At 54.8% G+C, this 16,766-nt stretch overlaps 1 protein-coding gene across 1 annotated transcript; it reads right to left on the bottom strand.

The window, feature by feature from the left end:
- Positions 1–1,105: 1,105 nt before the first annotated feature.
- Positions 1,106–11,397, bottom strand: KRT7 (keratin 7). The gene is made up of 9 exons (XM_066567871.1): positions 11,011–11,397; positions 10,118–10,326; positions 7,467–7,527; positions 6,730–6,825; positions 5,908–6,072; positions 5,322–5,447; positions 3,709–3,929; positions 3,151–3,185; positions 1,106–2,283 (listed from the first exon to the last, which is right to left on the bottom strand). The coding sequence occupies exons 1-9, from the start codon at positions 11,395–11,397 to the stop codon at positions 2,096–2,098; spliced, it is 1,488 nt and encodes a 495-aa protein (XP_066423968.1). The 3' UTR covers positions 1,106–2,095.
- Between the last annotated feature and the right edge of the window lie 5,369 nt (positions 11,398–16,766).

The following is a 16,766-nucleotide window of genomic DNA, read 5'->3' as shown; positions in this document are numbered from 1 at the left end:
CAGGCACAGGCCCTGTCCCCACCAGAGCTCCACTGGCTGCAGGCCCCAGACACTTCTGCGAGGGTCAGCAGCCCAACCCCACACCTGGATGGAGCCATCGAGGGAGTCAGGGCTCGGCACAGGGACATTGCAGGAGCTGGGCACGAGCCCAGGCCTGGCGGCAAAACAAAGTGAGAGCACCTGGAAAGGGTGGGGTGGGACCCAGCTCTCTTCAGGCCAACTTCAACCCCACAGAAACACCCCCCACCTCCCTGATCTGCTCTGGTTTAACTCAAGATGTGTTTGGGGATATGCAACGACACCTTTTGAGCTGTCTATGGGACATGGAACAGCCTTAAGTAGAAGAAGATTTAGATAGGATATTGGGATGAAATTCCTTCCTGTGAGGGTGGGGAGGGACTGGAATGGATTTCCCAGAGCAGCTGTGGCTGCCCCTGGATCCCTGGAAGTGCCCAAGGCCAGGTTGGACAGGGCTTGGAGCACCTGGGACAGTGGGAGGTGTCCCTGCCATGGCACGGGTGGGACAGGATGAGCTTCCAACACAAACCATTCCATGGCTGTGATTTTAGCTGGAGGAGATGAGAGTCACTGCAGGCAGCAACCTGGGGCAGCTGGGCTGGTCCAGATGGTCCAGAGACTGGAGGGGGAAATCAGGATCACCAGGGGTGGGTGAGAAATTGTGAGCACCAAGGACCAAGTGAGAAGTTGGGAACACAATGGGCCAGGTGAGCACAGCCACGTGGGAATTTCTGCAGGGAGGGCAGACTTGCTGCTCCTGAGAATTCCACAGCCACCTTTCCTGATGCTGGAGCAATTTGTAATCCAGGAGGAAGAAGGGCTAAAATCCCACTCTTCCCTCCCATTAAAACCAGATTCCATCTCAGTCCTGAGCTCAAACCATGACTCTGAACAAACTCCCCCCATCCCTCTGCCCAGACTCCAGGCTGGCAAAATCCAGCCAGGACTGAGCTGTGCAGGCAGCAAACCCCAAACCCTGCCCCCAGAGCCAGGGCAGGCTCCAGACCTGCAGGAAGGCAATTCCTGCGTATTTTCCAGAGCTCCTGAGCACCCAGGGCAGCACAAAGAACTTGGCTGAGACTGGACATGCAGCTAAAAGGGAAACTTTAATAAACGACTCATGAAAGACATAAAAAGCATAAAAATCCAACCCAAACCCCAATGCCAGGACAGGGCTGAACATCAGCACAAAAACTGGGAGCAGGTCCTTGGAGTTAGGTCCCTAAAAACTCTTCCTACTGCAGTAACAACAATTTCCCTGGTATGTTGAAGACCCATTTTGGCAGGAACGAGGAGTTTTTGGAATAGGGCATCAACTGAACCTTTACTGCAGGAGACTCCAGATATCACTAAATTCCCTTAAATAGGGAGTGGTAAACAGAGACACCCAAAAATAGGGAATTTTTCTCCCAATTCAGTGGGACACATGGAATTTGAAGTAGCTTTAGATCCCTCAAGCTTTGGGCTTCATTTGCAGAGAGAGAAAGGGTTTAGGAGGTTCTTGAGGAGTTATTTTGCTACAAGGAGCCTGAAATCACTTTGTCAGTGCTGCCTTTGGTCAGAAACAGCTTCAGTCACAGGAGAATGTTGAAATCCAACCCTGAGCCCATTTCCAAAGAAAATAAGGGGAGACCCAAGCCTGTTTTCTTCCTGGTATATTTAAAAAACCCAACCCAGGGTGAGCCCTCGGCAGGGGCTGAGGAGCCTGAGGGATTGGAGTCTTCCAAATCCTGTTAGAAGGGATTTAGAATCTTCTGGTCTTTTGCAGAAGCACAGCAGAAATGTGGGATTTGCCTTTCCAAGGGTGAAACCCAGCCCGGAGCAGGGGGTACCAAGCACAAGGGTAACAGCAGGGATACCCCACCTGCATCCCGGGGTAAATTTCACCCCACAGGCTTGATCCTGCTCCCAGAGGAATGGCTGAACTCCAAGAGTGCAGGATCAAGCCCCGGCAGGGCAGGGGCAGGGCCTCAGCACTGCAGGCATTTTGCAGCCAATTCATCCTGCAAAAGGCTCCAAGACTTTTCTTTCCACAGTTTCCCTCAGGTGCTGGGAATGCCGAGCTCCATTCTTGGAGTTACTTCCTGACGCTCCTCCGGCTGGACGAGGTGGTGGTGATGGTGTAGGACTTGGAGGAGCCCCCAGAGGAGAAGCCGAGGGCTCCGCTGCCCATTCCTGATCCCAGGCTGAGGCCTCCTCCGATCCCTGCTCCCAGGAACCCGCTGGAGCTGGAATATCCGCCCCCGCCGCTGGAGCTGACCACGGCTGCGTGGGAGAGGAGCAACGTGAGCACCTGGAACCCCCACCCAGCACCCCCAGGAAAGGCTCCCATGGGATCATGGAATGGGTTGGGTGGGTGGGAAGAACATTAAATCCCATCTAGCACCCCCCCTGCCATGGCAGGGACACCTCCCACTGTCCCAGGCTGCTCCAAGCCCTGTCCAGCCTGGCCTTGGGCACTGCCAGGGATGGGGCATCTTCTTGGAAATCCATTCCAGGGCTTCCCCACCCTCACAGGTGGGGAATATCCCAATATTCCCAACTAAATCCCATTCCATCTATTCCCTTCCCAATATCCCATCTAAACCTCCCCTTTTTCAGTTTAAAGTCTTTCCTTCTTGTCACTCCAACACCCCACCTGGCTCAGGATCGAGAATCCCATTTCACAAACACACTCAGCTCATCTCCTGGTGCCCCAAAGCTGTAGGAATGTGGTTCCCCAATTCCCAGCAGGAATTAAGTGGCTGAAAATCAGAACCACTGGTTTGGAGCATCCCTGAGAGAGCAGCTCCTGCCCAAGGTCCAGGCCAGGTGAGGATCCAACACTTCCCAAACTGGAAGAACGCCCTCTGCCATCACCTGTGCACTAATTCCCAACCCAGGGAATGCATTTCCCATTAGTGCTTTTCTATCCACACAAAAATGGGAGGAAAGGAAGATCACTGCTGCCCCAAGTCCAATTTCATCTGGGTGAGTTGGAGCTGAGCTTGGGATGGAGTCCCAGCACCACCCCCAGCCTCAGGGTGCTCCCACTAAGGAGGGGCTGAACTGGGTGCACTGGGACACTCTGGGCCCCCTTTTCCATGGGTTTAGAGTGAGGTGGAACCACAAGAAACAACAAAATCCACTCACAGATGTTGACGTTGCCAACTCCATCGCCAGCCAACCTGAAAAGACAAAGGCAAGGGGAGGGATTAAACTCAGCTTTCCTTGGTCCTGGGCTCGAGGAGGAGGAGGACAGAGGCAGGGAGTTACTACTCCAGCTGTACCTGATCCAGGGAGGATCCCTGGGCCCTCCAGGGATCCCTTTGTTCCAGCCCTGCCTTTCCCAGCTCTGTCATCACCATTGGGGGGAGGACAGAGCACAGAGGTTCTGTCCTAATCCCACAGGGATTTCCACTTGGAAATGTTCTGCCACAGCATCAAACTTGATGGAAACCAATTTTTTCCTTCTTTGCTTATTTTCCCCAGGTTTTTTTTCCCCCAGAATCTGCCAGTTTGGCTCTTCAGCCAAAGCATTTCCAGGACCAGAACTCAGTTTTTCAAAGGTTTCCTTGTCTGCATTTCCTTGTGGAAATCAGAGTTGGGCTCTCACAGTGTTCCCAGACAAAGGGAGCAAAGGGCTCCCAGGACCCTTCCCAGAGGGAACCCAGGGAATCTTTGCTCACCAATCCCCCCACGTGTCCTCACCTGCTCTCCTCGCCCTCCAGCAGCTTCCTGTAGGTCGCGATCTCGATGTCCAGGGCCAGTTTGACGTTCATGAGCTCCTGGTACTCCCGGAGCTGCCGGGCCATGTCAGCCTTGGCTTTCTGCAGAGCAGCCTCCAGCTCCTCCAGCTTGGCCCTGGCGTCCTTGAGGGCCATCTCCCCACGCTCCTCAGCCTCAGCCACGGCCGCCTCCAGCTTCGCTCGCTGCAGGGACAGAGCGGCCACATCAGGGGGCTCCTGATCCCTGGAGGAGGATCCTGGGCTCCAAACCTCGGGCTCTGCTGCCCAGACCCCCTTTGTGGATCTGGAGCTCAATTGGACCCCTGGGACTTCATCCCTACCCTGGGTTTCTTGGGCACTGGATGGAGATGGAAACTCATCTCCTTCCAAGGTCTCCCAGAAGAAGGCTGAGTTTCTCTCCACTGGCTATACTTTTTTCAGGTGATCCTCAGCTTCCCAGTCCCCCACATCCCAGAGATCCCTTGGGGCTCAGGAAAGCTCAGGTTTTCTCTGCTAATTTTCCCCAGATTTTTCAGAGCTGGGCAGGCTCTGGCTGAGATGTGGGCAGGACTGGAGCACACCTGGAGCTACCAAACACCCAGACCCACCCCAAGACCAGCCCTGTGGGGCCCCAGAGAACCCCCAGCTGTGCCCCCACAGCTCCCAAACCCCCATGTTTGGCACAAAGGGCTCACAAGAGGCTTTGTGCTCCCATCCTTTGTCCAAGGGAGCCCCACCAGAACAGCTCTTGGCTGGTGCCAGAGCCTCCCTACCCTGAAACCAAATAATCCGGGATGAATCACCAGGTTTATCTGGAGCCTTGGGAGCTCCAGGCCAGGCCTAAGTCACGGCACTGATAAAGTGATAAGAGCCAGTGAAAGCAAACAGAGCTCCCCAAATCTCTGTGAGTGTGCCCAAACATGGTGTTCCATGCTGTGAAAGGGAGTGGACAATGATCCCAGCAACAGGAGGCCACGAGGGTTGTGTGGGGGCCTCTCTGTGTCCCAGGGGCGATTTCCACTCGTCCTCTCTCAAATCCACCTTCCTGGCAGGATCACCCTGCTCCCAACGCTCCCCCTCCCCCTGCAGAACTAAAATCCTCCAGGATGAGCAGTGCAGCCCCCCCAGAATGATTCTTACAGACCATGGAATTGTGAAGGTTGGAAAAGATCTCCAAAATCACAAAGTTCAAGGGGTTGTGTGACACCCAGACCCCTGAAACATCCTTAACATCACAGAATGTTAGGAGAGAGCTAACATTCCCTCCCATCCAGAGCTGGAAGGGACCCACAAGGACCATCGTGGCTCAGCACATGACAACCCTAAAAATCCCACTAACCCTGAAATTCAACACTTGAGAGTGTTGCCCAAAGGTTCCTGGAGCTCTGGCAGCCTTGGGGCTGTGACCATTCCCTGGGGAGCCCCTGTCCAGTGCCAGACATCCTCTGGGGGAAGAAGCTTCTCCCAATATCCAAACTGACCCTCCCCAGACCCAGCTCCAGCCGCTCCCTCAATGCTGTCCCCAGTCCCCAGAGGGATCAGAGCCAGATCCCAGCTCCCAGGCCAGAGAAGGACAGGAGAGGGGCATCTCCTCACCTGGGCCTTGGCACTCTCGATCTCCCCCTGGATCCTCTGGATGACCCTGTTGATCTCGGTGATCTCATTCTTGGTGTTCCTCAGGTCGTCCCCATGTTTCCCGGCTGTCACCTGCAGTGCCTCATACTGGGACAGAGCAGTGGGACACAGAGTGATGGGATGAGGATGGCAGGGAATGAGCAGGATAGAGCCCCCCCCAATGGCACAGGGGATACAGGTACTGACAGAGCTAGAGATTGTGGAATCTTGGAATGGTTTGGCTTGGAAGGGACACTAAAGCCCATTCAGTGCCATGGGCAGGGACACCTTCCACTGTGCCAGGGCACTCCAAGCCCCATCCAACCTGGCCTGGGACACTTCCAGGGATGGGGCAGCCACAGCTGCTCTGGGAAATCCATTCCAGGGCTCCCCCACCCTCACAGGGAGGAATTCCTTCCCAATATCCCACCTATCCCCACCCTTTTGCACAGGGAAGCCATTCCCTGTGTCCCATCACTTCAGGCCCTCTCCAGCTCTCCTGGAGCCCCTTTGGGCACTGGAAGGGCTCCAAGGTGTCCCTGGTTCCTCCTCCCCTCGCAGAGCTCACCTTGCTCTGGTACCAGGACTCGGCCTCGGCGCGGCTGCGGTTGGCGATCTCCTCGTACTGCGCCTTCACCTCGGCGATGATGCTGTCCAGGTCCAGGTTCCGGCTGTTGTCCATGGACAGCACCACCGAGGTGTCGGAGATCTGGGCCTGCAGCTCGTTCAGCTCCTGCAGGAAAACCAAGCCCGTTCATCAGCAAGGTTTCAGGGACCCTCCTTTGAAAGCCAATTAAAGAGAGAATCCAAGGAGAGAAGGGAAAGAGAGGCAGGTAAGAATTCCATCAAAATAATTATTAATGAGGAGGGAAGCAACCTTGCAAAGCACAGAGCAAGAAGCAACAGCAGAGCTGGAGCTGTTTATCCCTACTTTGGCAGCAGGGCTGTTTATCCCACTGTTATCCCATTCCTTAGACAACAACCCAGCTAGCTGCAGAACCTGCAGGGGCCAAATTTCAGCACCTCTCTCAAGGATTTGTGTCCAGCTCAGGTAATCCCTGCTCTTGCAAACAATGGGGAGGAGGAAGGAGCCTGGAACAAGCAGCTTTCCTTCATTCCTGTCACACAGCACCACCTCCCCCAGGGAGTCGTTCTCCTTGTTTTCATTCAAACAGCATCCCAAATACAACGTCTGCAATCCATCCATCCCGCATCCCACACAGGGAGAAATCCGTGTGACAATCCACAGAACTCAGAGGAATCACTTCACTTGCAGGCACAGTTTTGCTTATGGAAGGAAAGACTCCATGAATCCATCACCTTCCCCATGTTCATTTTCCCAGCCAGCATTCCCTGTTCTCCCGCTCTGAAGGAGCAGAAGGATCCTCACCGCCTCATGGAAAGCCCTCAGGAAGTTGATCTCATCTGTCAGAGCATCCACCTTGGCCTCCAGCTCCACTTTGTTCATGTAGGCAGCATCCACATCCTGGAAAAACGAGGAATAAACCATGGAGATTGTGGAGCTTTGATGTCTGAGCCCACCCAGCCTCTGGTGGCTTCCAAAGGAGTTCCCCAAAGCAGCTCCAGGTGTCCCAGTGGCACCCCAGGGCCTACAAATCATCTCCCAGGGCACTGAGTGCTGCTGGAGTGCAGATCCTGAGAGTCCTGGGGATCCCTTGGATCCCTGTTTGCAAGGTCAGCGTCAGGTTGGACACAGAGACCTCAGGAAAGATCCCAAAGAAAGACTTGGCATCATCTCCAATACCCCTGGGACCTGACACCTCTCCCCTGCATGTGTGGAGACCTCTCAAGGCCTCCCCTGAGCTGCCTTTGGCTGGAATTCTGCCCCTCAGAGCTTCATCAGAGCTGGAGTAAACTGTGAGTAGGGCAAAGAGTAAACTGTGAGTAGGGGCAAACACAGGGAAGGGCTGCCCACACTGATGATCAGTCCCAGGGAAGAGCCGTGCCTGCCCCATGCCTGGAAGTGTCCAGAGCTGGATGGGGCTTGGAGCACCCTGGGCCCATGGGAGGTGTCCCTGCCCATGGCAGGGGCAGGAATGGGATGGATTTTAAGGTCCCTTCCCACCCAACCCATGTGAGGATTCCCTGACCCACGATGATATTCACCTTCTTGAGCACCACGAACTCATTCTCGGCCGCCGTGCGCTTGTTGATCTCATCTTCGTACCTGCCAAAAAAAAGGGATTTCTGTGAAGTTAGAGCCTGGATAAAAGGAAAAACATCCCCGTGAAAGGTTGTCCCAGTTCTCTTCTCTATCCCTTCATTTCTTGGGAGCCAGCCCAGCACTTCCCCAGGGCTGGTGCACCAGCGGTGTCTGCTCTGGATGAGCTGCTCCATCACCACCACCTGAAACCGTCCCCTCCCAGCTCCCCCATAATCCTTAAAATTCCCTGTGCTCCAGAAGATTCCTGCTCCTCCTTTGGGGAGGGCCCAGGCTGTGCCCCCACTTTGTCACCAACCCTTCAGGGAGCAAATTCAAAGCAGGAGAGACACAAACAGATCCCACAAACCCCTCTGGGCTGATCCCAGCACTTGCTGGAGCTGCTTCCACACTGCACTTCCCTACTCCAGACTGCTGGCAACACTTTGCAGGTGTTGAACACGTGGCACTGTTCTGGGAAGAACCAAAGGTAATTAATTACCCTCATTCTCCTCCAAAGCCTCACCAAATTCCAGCCTTGGTGACTGCTGTTCTTCAGGTGTTCACCCTCAGATGAGGGGCTCACCTGGAAATCCCCAGGGGTTCTCCTAAAGGTCTCCAGCAGATAAAAATCCCTCTCCACAGATTTTAACAGGACCACCACTGATTTGCAAACCTGGATCTTGGAGCCCACCTGGACCTGTCTGTGCACTCCCAACCTGCTCAAACATCCAGCCCCAACCTGCTCTGGGCATCTGGGAATCCTGAAAGCCATCCAAGGAACAGAGCAGGAAGCACTTTGGCTGTTTGGGAACTGTTGCCAGGTTAAGGCTCTTTATTTACATGGGCCCTGCATGGCCAGAGCTGGAATTTGCCTTCCAAAGCAGGAGCTGCTTCACCTGCCCAGCCTCCCCCTCCTGCTCCGACCTGGAATGGTGCCCATCCACACCAGGATCAATGGACGTTGCCCCTCTGGAGGTCACTGAGCTGCCAGTACAATTCCAGAGGAATAAATCCTGGGAAGTGACGCAGAGGCACCACCTCTGCACACCAGGGATCAGCAGGGAAAGGTATAAAAACAGTGAATTCCTCCAGAATGGATCACCAAATTCCTCCTCTCCTTGGGGCAGCTCCACCAAGCTGGTCAATGAGCTGGTAAAGCATGGAATCTTGGGATGATTTGGGTTTGTAGAGACCATAAAGCCCATCCCATTCCCACCCCTGCCACAACAGGGACATCTTCTGCTATCCCAGGCTGCTCCAAGCCCTGTCCAACCTGGCCTTGGGCACTGCCAGGGATGGGGCAGCCACAGCTGCTCTGGGAAATCCATTCCAGGGCCTGCCCACCCCCACAGGGAGGAATTTCTCCCTAAATTGTTCAATATTGTCCCAACACCCCTCTGAAAGCCCAGGACACTCCTTGGAAGCAAGCCCTATGTGCAGCATGGCCCCAGCTGGCTCCACACCCTCTCCCACTGCAATTCCTGAGTTAGGGGCTGGTGTCATCCCTGGAGCCTTTCCTCCTCTAAATATCACCTGGGAATTCCTGTGGAAACCAAACCTATGGAAAAAAAGGCCACAGGCCCCCCCAGAGCACATCATGGTTTAGGTTTTCCATCTATAATTGAGATTTTCTCCATATAAACGGGGAGCAGCAGGTGCTGCACTCCAGTTACTGCATCCTCACTCCCTCAGCTCCTAATTCCTGCTTCCCTTCCATTAGCACACAGAGGGTTTGGCTTTCCATGGATCTGTAGCCTAAAGGAATAAATCCATGAGAATAGGACTGAATCCATGGGAAATGTAAGTAAACTTTGGGGTTTAATCCCTCTGGCTTCAAACCAGCTCCTTGCAGAGATTCCAAGGCTGACTGTGGATGGAATAACCAGGCAGGGCTGGGGGCAGCATCATTCCCAAGCAGCTCTTCGGGAATCTCTGGGTATTGACCCTCCCTAAACACACCCTGGGGATTATCAGCTCTGTTTGTTTGCAGTTCCTGCCTGATCCAGTTTGCCAGCTCCGTCCTATTCTTCCCCTTTCAGAGGCATTTCCCGGCTGGGCTGGGCTGGGACAAAGGCCACCTTTCTTCTGGGGCTCCTCCCAGGTGACACTGAAAAGTCACTGAAGAATTGCAGGGCAGCTGCTCCGTTCCCTGCCCAGGGAATCAGCTGGGAGCTCCTGGGGCTCCAGCCACCCCAAAGAGCCACTTCTGACCCTGAGGAGGCCCCAAAGCACCACCTCCAACCCAGGGAGACCCCAGAATGTCACCTTCAGCCCTGAGGAGGCCCCAAAATGCCACTTCCAAGCCTGAGGAGGCCCCAGAGCAAAGCCAAGAGGATGCAGGCACCAGCCCATGTAGGAACAAGGTGCCAGAAACAGCGAACAAAAAGAATCCAGGAAGCTTTCCTAGACTAAACACCTCATTCCAGGCCAGAAAACATCTCCTCCGTGGCAGAGGAGCCAGGGACATCCATGCCCAGCTAAACACCTGGACTGAACACCTCATTCCAGGCCAGAAAACATCTCCCCCCTGGCAGGAGAGCCGGGGACATCCGTGCCCAGCCATTGGCCCAGCCAGCAGCTCCACCACCCCGTTAGGGGAACACTGATACTTTACTTGGTCTTGAAGTCCTCCACGAGGTCCTGCATGTTCTTGAGCTCTCCCTCGAGGCGCCCCTTGTCGGCCAGGAGCCCGTCCAGCTGCCGCCGCAGGTTGCTGATGTAGGTCTCAAACATGGGAGCGATGTTGCTCCGCGTCGTCTTCTGCTCCTGGAGTAGGCTCCACTTGGTCTCCAGCATCTTGTTCTGCTGCTCCAGGAACCGCACCTGGGAGGGAGCACAGGGGTCATTTGGGATGGTGGGAGAGAGGGGAGCTGACACTGCAGGGGATGGAAGGGCTGGGCTGCAGGTGGGAATCCCAGCCCAGGAATTTGGGTGGTCATGGGAAGCACCAGAGGAGGGTCATGGAGACCATGCTGAGGAGCTTGGCTGCTCTGGGACCTGGTTTGTGACTTTGAGGCTTTGGAGGAATTAAAGAAAAGCAGATTCTGCTGGGCTGACACTTGACAGAAACCTGACCCAGACATCAAACCCTCCAATTGCTCCAACTCCAGGGCTGGATTCCTCACATTTCGGGGATTCCAGAGCGGGATTTACACAAGGTTGGTTAGTGCAAGAGAGCCAAGATGTGCAGGGCAGCATAAACACCCAGGGCAGGTTCTGGTTCCATCTGCTCTCCTGGGACAACTCCCTCCAGGAGCCTCTCCCTCCCCACATTTGGGCAATCCCAGGTAAATCAGGGCTGCAAAGGCAGCCTGAACAAGGCGACCTGTTCCCTTGGCAATGGCAGCAGGGCTTTATTACATGGAATAATAAGAATTATTTGATTGCAGTGGGCAAAACCTACCACATTCTCCAGGACTGATCCTCACCCCATTCGTGGCCAAACCAATTTTGGGTCCCACCAACTGTTCAGCACCCCCAGAGCTCCGAGCCAGCCCAAGCCCTCACCTTGTCAATGAAGGAGGCGAATTTGTTGTTCAGGGTCTTGATCTGCTCCTTCTCCTCCTTGCGGACCCTCTGGATGCTGGGGTCGATCTCCAGGTTGAGGGGCGTCAGGAGGCTCTGGTTGACGGTGACCTCCTGGATGCCGCCGGGGCTGAGGCTGCCCCCGAAGGCGGCTCCCCCATAGCCGTAGCCCGAGCGGACGCTGAAGGAGCTGCTCCCTCCCAGGCTGACCCTCTTGCCGGCCGAGCCCAGGCTGTAGAGGCTGGCGCTGCCGAAGCCGCCGGCGCGGCCGAGCCCGGAGCTGCGGCCGGAGGACACGGAGCTGACCCGCACCTGGCTCAGCGCGGGCCCGGCGGCCGAGCGGGAGCTGAAGGTCACCGAGCGGGACATGCTGCTCCGAGGGACGGTCCGGGGCTGCCTCGCTGCTCTTGCAAAGCTCGAGAGGCTGCGCTGGAGCCCAGCAGAGTGAGAGCGCTCCCGCTGCCTGCCCTTTTATCCGTTAGAAAAGCTGGGCTTGGCCCAAGGGCACCGCGGGGATCATTTTACGGCTCGGAGCTGGGTGTGCCTGGCTGCATTCCCACCCTCCAGCGCAGGAGGGAAGGGCCGCGGGGAAGGGACAGGACACACCTGGCGCCTGTCCCCGCTCCGCTCCTCCGCCACCTGCGTGTGCGCTGAGCCCCAGCCCTGCTCCCGACCCTGCTGGGAGGATTCCCCGGCCCGGCCGGTGCTGCAATGGCCGGGGGGGGACACAGGGAATACACATTGGGAAGGATTTGAAGTGCTGCAGGCGGGTTCTCCCCTGGGCACGGCCCAAAGCTGATAAAGGGGCCCCTGCGCCAGGTCCTGGCTGTTTAATATAAACCAGGGCACTGCCAGCAGTACCCAGAGCCTGCCTGGCCAGGGGGATATGTTTGTCCTTCCCTCTCCTGCTAATAAATCCTTCCCTCTCCCTCAAATAAATCCTTAAAACCGAGCTGGGTTAGGAGAGTTGCATCCCACCCAACATTTAGTCCACACTCAAAAGGAGACAGGATTAAAATCCTGGCTGAACATTCTGGGTCCCTGCTTGAATTTTTGGAGTTGTATGAAGAAGAAGCAGAGAAAAAAAAATGGGTTTCAGGGTTTTCACTGTTTCCAAATAGTCCCAGAGGGCCTCAACCCTTCACTATCAGATCGTAAATTCCCCAGGAGATTTCAAAGTTTGGCCTGAAAGTGTCACCCTTCAGCTTTTCTGTCCCCAGGACAGGGAGATAAGGCTGGATGCAAACTCAGCCTGCTCAAAATCCACCCGTCCTGCTCTGGGGGGTGAGGAGAAGCCTGGCTGCTGCAGGGAAATTGTCTTTTTAAAGAGAGAAAAGGGGAAATTCGATCCAGGAAGAGAGAGATGGGGCAGGATTCCTGCCAACCCCGCACCTGGCTTGGCTCCCACCATCACAGGTTGGCCTCGATGATCTCAGAGGTCTTTTCCAGCCTAATTGATCCTGGGATTACAAAAATAAAAATCCATTGAGTGTAAACGAAGTGGAGTGTAACAGACATGCCCTGCAGCTCCCCTGGGGCTGGAGGACAGGACAGGGATCCATCCATCCATCCATCCATCCATCCATCCATCCATCCATCCATCCATCCATCCATCCATCCATCCATCCATCCATCCATGCACAGCTGGGAACAGGGCAGTGTCAGCCTCACACAGCCAGGCTGGAACAGTGCTGGGATGTCCTGAGAAGGCAGGGCTGGAAGCTGAGTGTGGGATTGACAGTCAGGCAAGAATTCCCACCCTGGTCTGGCTGTTAGCAGGCTGGATTCCAGCCTGGATCACCACACAGGGACTTCTACACAACACGAGAGGCACAGGAGGAGCAATCCAGGCAGGTGAATCCCAACCTTTGGCCACAAAGGCAAAGCTGCTCCCAGCAGCCTCCAGGAATCCCAGTTTGGCACTGGGAAGCTGGACTTCAGCCTGGATTTGGGTGAGGGTGAGCCCATCTTCAGCCCAGCTCCCACCCTCCTTCCCTGCACCACGAGCAATCCAGGTGGGAGCAGGAGCCTCATCCCCTGCTTGCTGCTCCCAGTTTTGCTCCCTTCCCCCCCCTGCCAGGTCGATATTCCCCGTTTGAGCCAGGTCGGAGCCACGTGGACACCAGAGGTATCCCAGGGTTTGTTGTGTTGTGGTTCCATGGCAACCTGGGGTTGTTCCACAACTGCTCCGACCGGTAAATTCCTGCAGCCCTAGTGAGTGACCCCAGGGACTGGGGTTTGGTGACACTGAGCTCACTTTTGGCTTTTTGGGGAAGTGATTTCCCTGCCTGCCATGCTGGGAGTCACATTCCCCCCGGCCCTGCACACCCAGGACTAGCTCCAATGCTCCCAGAGCAGCCAAACCCCCACAAACAACCGACCCTTCCACAAACCCTTGGGAAAACAAGCCAGGCTCGCAATTCCAGCTGGAAAGTGCCAAAAAAAATTTAACAAACTCAAATATTGTAATGGAAGAGGAAAACCTTTGCAGGTGAGTGAAATTATGTGTCGGGAGTGTGTTCTTGTGGGTTCACCTCCTGTGTTATCCCAGGGGATCCCTCCTGCTGCCTGCCTGGATTTCTGTGTTTGGATTGAAAGCTTTTGGGAGCAGGAGCGTCCATAGGTTCTGTTTGCACAGGCCCTGCTGGTGGTTCCTGATCCAAAGGGCTCTGGCTCTGGATCCCACATCTATTGTTCCAACACCTCCCAGTGCCTGTGTGGGCTTGTGGCTGGGGGATGGATTTGGGATATTGGGATCAATCTCCAGGCTCAGGGAGCAGGAGGCTCTGGGGGATGGGAACCTCCAGGATAGGACTGTCAGAATCCCAGGATCACTGAGGCTGGAAATCCCCTCCCAGATCATGGAGTCCAAGCTGTGACCAATCCCCACCAGAGCCCTGAGTGCCACATTGTTTGGATACCTTGAGGGATGGGGACTCCACCACAGGAGTGCCTGACCAGCCTCTCCCTGGAAAAATTCCTCGTGACATCCCAAGAAATTCTCCTGACGTCCAATGGCACTGCCAAGCTCTTATTCCTGCTAAACCCACCCAAAATCAATGGGAACACAACAGCACCTTTCCCAAGATCCTGAAGATCTCCCCTCACCGTGAACCCAGATCCCCTTCCAGGATCAAAGCAGCCTCATTAACCAAAATTTCCAGCTGATCATAATTCCTGTGAGCAGAGACTGGTCAGAGGGAACTTGTTCTCCTGCATCCCAAAGGCAGGTGTTGGATGTCACCAGGCAGGAGTTGGCCCCGATGATCCTGGGGATCCAGCTCAGGATATTCCACAACTGGAGGATTATCAGGATGAGGTTTATCAGGTTCATCAGGATTTTATGGATTCCAGACCCATTTCCTGTCTCACTGGGCCATAAAGTCAATGGAATGACGCAGCTCCAGCCCAGAGCCTGGTGACAGGGAGTGCCCTTTCCAGCCTGGCAACAGCTGCTGATCCACAGGGATGGTCTGTTCCAAAGGTTGGTGCCTCCCTCCTGGCAGCACTCAGGCCCTGTGTCCCATTGGATGTCCTTTAAACGCTGCCTGCTTTCATTTTCTGCCCCTGCCCAAGCACTGCAGGGATTCCTGTGAGCCTGATGGGATTCCCCCATTGATGGGAATCATGGAATGGTTTGGGTTGGGAGGGACCCTAGGGTTTTTCCAGTGCAATCCCCTGGCCTGGACAGGGACACCTTCCACCATTCCAGTCACAGCCTCCAGCTTTATCCCACGCAAATGGAATGGGCCAAAATCCTCACATTCCGTGAAGTGGCTTTTCCAAGGACCTGAATTCCCTGCCATGGCTTCTCCCTGCTCCAGAGCCTTTGGCAGAGGCCAGTGGATTGTTCAGGCTGCAACTTCACATGGATTTACACATGGAGAGTGCATTTTCCTCCCCACTTTTCCAGCCCTGCACCGGGACAGGAATCAGGGCTTTGCCAAAGGCAGCCAGGTCTGGGCTCACCCAAACAGCTCCAAGGCTTCCAGGAGATCCTCATCCAGGCATTCCTCATCCAGGCATTCCTCATCCAGGCATTCCTCCCACTGCAACACAGCAAATCCCAAATATGAATTATCACAGGGACCAGTAAGAACAGAATCACGGGATTGTGGAATCATAAAATGGTTTGGGTGGGAAGGGTCCTTAAAGCTCATCCAGTGACACTCCTGCCATGGCAGGGACACCTCCCACTATCCCAGGCTGCTCCAAGCCCTGTCCAGCCTGGCCTTGGGCACTTCCAGGGATCCAGGGGCAGCCACAGCTGCTCTGTGAAATCCATTCCAAGGCCCCTCCATCCTCACAGGGAGGAAATTTTCCTAAATCATTCATCATTCTCCATGAGCCCCAAGGCCCCTCAGGTGCCCAGGGCACTGTCTCAGCTTTCTCGGGGTGACAGATCCAGCTCTGTGTTCCCAAGGCTTCCCACAAACTCCTAATTCCCACCAGGAGCTGCATTTCACCTCTCCTCTGGCTCTGCCCACCTTGCTGAGGCTGGGAAGTTCTTGGCTCAGCTCTTGGCCACTCCTGGAAGCTGCTGGCCGTGAAATCCATCCCTGGGAAACAGCTCTTGGAGCTCAGAGTTGCCCACACTTGTCTTGTTTGCTGCAACCCAAAAGGGCTATCAGCCAAAATCCTAAATGTTTGGATACAGCACAAAACCAGTCACCAGCACCGCCAGGAACTGGGACCAGGGACAGGGCCCAGGGAGCAGCTGGAGCTGTGCCAGGGTGGGCCAGGTTGGGTATTGGGAAAGATTCCTCACCCAGAGGCGCTGGGCACTGCCCAGGCTCCCCAGGAATGGTCACGGCCCCGAGGCTGCCAGAGCTCCAGGAGCCTTTGGACAACGTGCTCAGGATTGGGATTTTGGGATTGGGGGGATTTTGGGGTGTCCTGTGCAGAGTCATGAGTTGGAATCCTGTGATCCATGAGGATCTCAGGCTTTTCCATGATTCCACAAACAGCTTGGACCCCCCCAAGTAGTTCCTCCTGCTGGAACCTCTCCCCCCAGCCCCTTCCAGGTGCTCAGTGCAGAGATGGGGCTGCCCTTCTCCCATGCATGGAGCCCCACATTCCTCCTGCCCTTATTGCAAAGGAGCTTTTCCACCCCCACGGCTCTGCCAGGAGCTCCTGGACACACCAGGGAACCCAGCCCAGACCGGGATCCTTCCCAGGCATCCCTCCCAGGGACCTGGAGCGTGGCCTGACACATGGGAAAGGTGTCCCAGGTGTGGGAATCCTTAAAATCAGAGGGGTTTGGGAAAGCTGCAAAAGGCAGGCCCCAGAGACAGCAGAACTGTGATTAGAGCTACGCAGCGGCCATGAGATTTGTCCACAGAAAAATGATATAAGAATTAGAAAAGTAAGGAGAAATAGAATAATGATCTGTGTATTAACCCTTGTCTAGAATAACTCCCTAAGCTGCAGAAAAGTTTATCTAGCGAGATATTAGGACGTTCTCAGCTTAATAATGGAGCTCTGTGCATTGTGTTTTATTGCTCACAAGCAGGTATTGTATTTGAAATAAGCAAATTGTTTAACCAAAGGTATGTGCACTTATAGTGATTGGATGGAACTACTGTCGATGTGCTTTTGCTTTGTGTGATTGGTCAAAAAACTTTTAAGTGAGTTGTAACATTAAGTTCTTGGTCTGCTGCTGGGGACATGAGCTGCTGGCAGCTTCCCATTGTCATCACCATGTAATGAGAGTGATGAAAAAAATAAAAATAAACAGC

Source organism: Molothrus aeneus, chromosome 30 (genome assembly GCF_037042795.1).
Source record: "Molothrus aeneus isolate 106 chromosome 30, BPBGC_Maene_1.0, whole genome shotgun sequence".
NCBI classification, from domain to species: Eukaryota; Metazoa; Chordata; class Aves; order Passeriformes; family Icteridae; genus Molothrus; species Molothrus aeneus.
This window is presented reverse-complemented; position numbering and strand designations above follow the sequence as displayed.

Coding starts and splice junctions, on each gene's coding strand:
- KRT7 (XM_066567871.1), bottom strand. CDS start 11,397: ATGTCCCGCTCGGTGACCTTCAGCTCCCGCTCGGCCGCCGGGCCCGCG. Junction 3,186..3,708: donor CTGGAGGGCGAGGAGAGCAG/GTGAGGACACGT, acceptor TTGTCTTTTCAG/GTTGGCTGGCGATGGAGTTG. Junction 2,284..3,150: donor AGTTGGCAACGTCAACATCT/GTGAGTGGATTT, acceptor TCTCCCACGCAG/CCGTGGTCAGCTCCAGCGGC.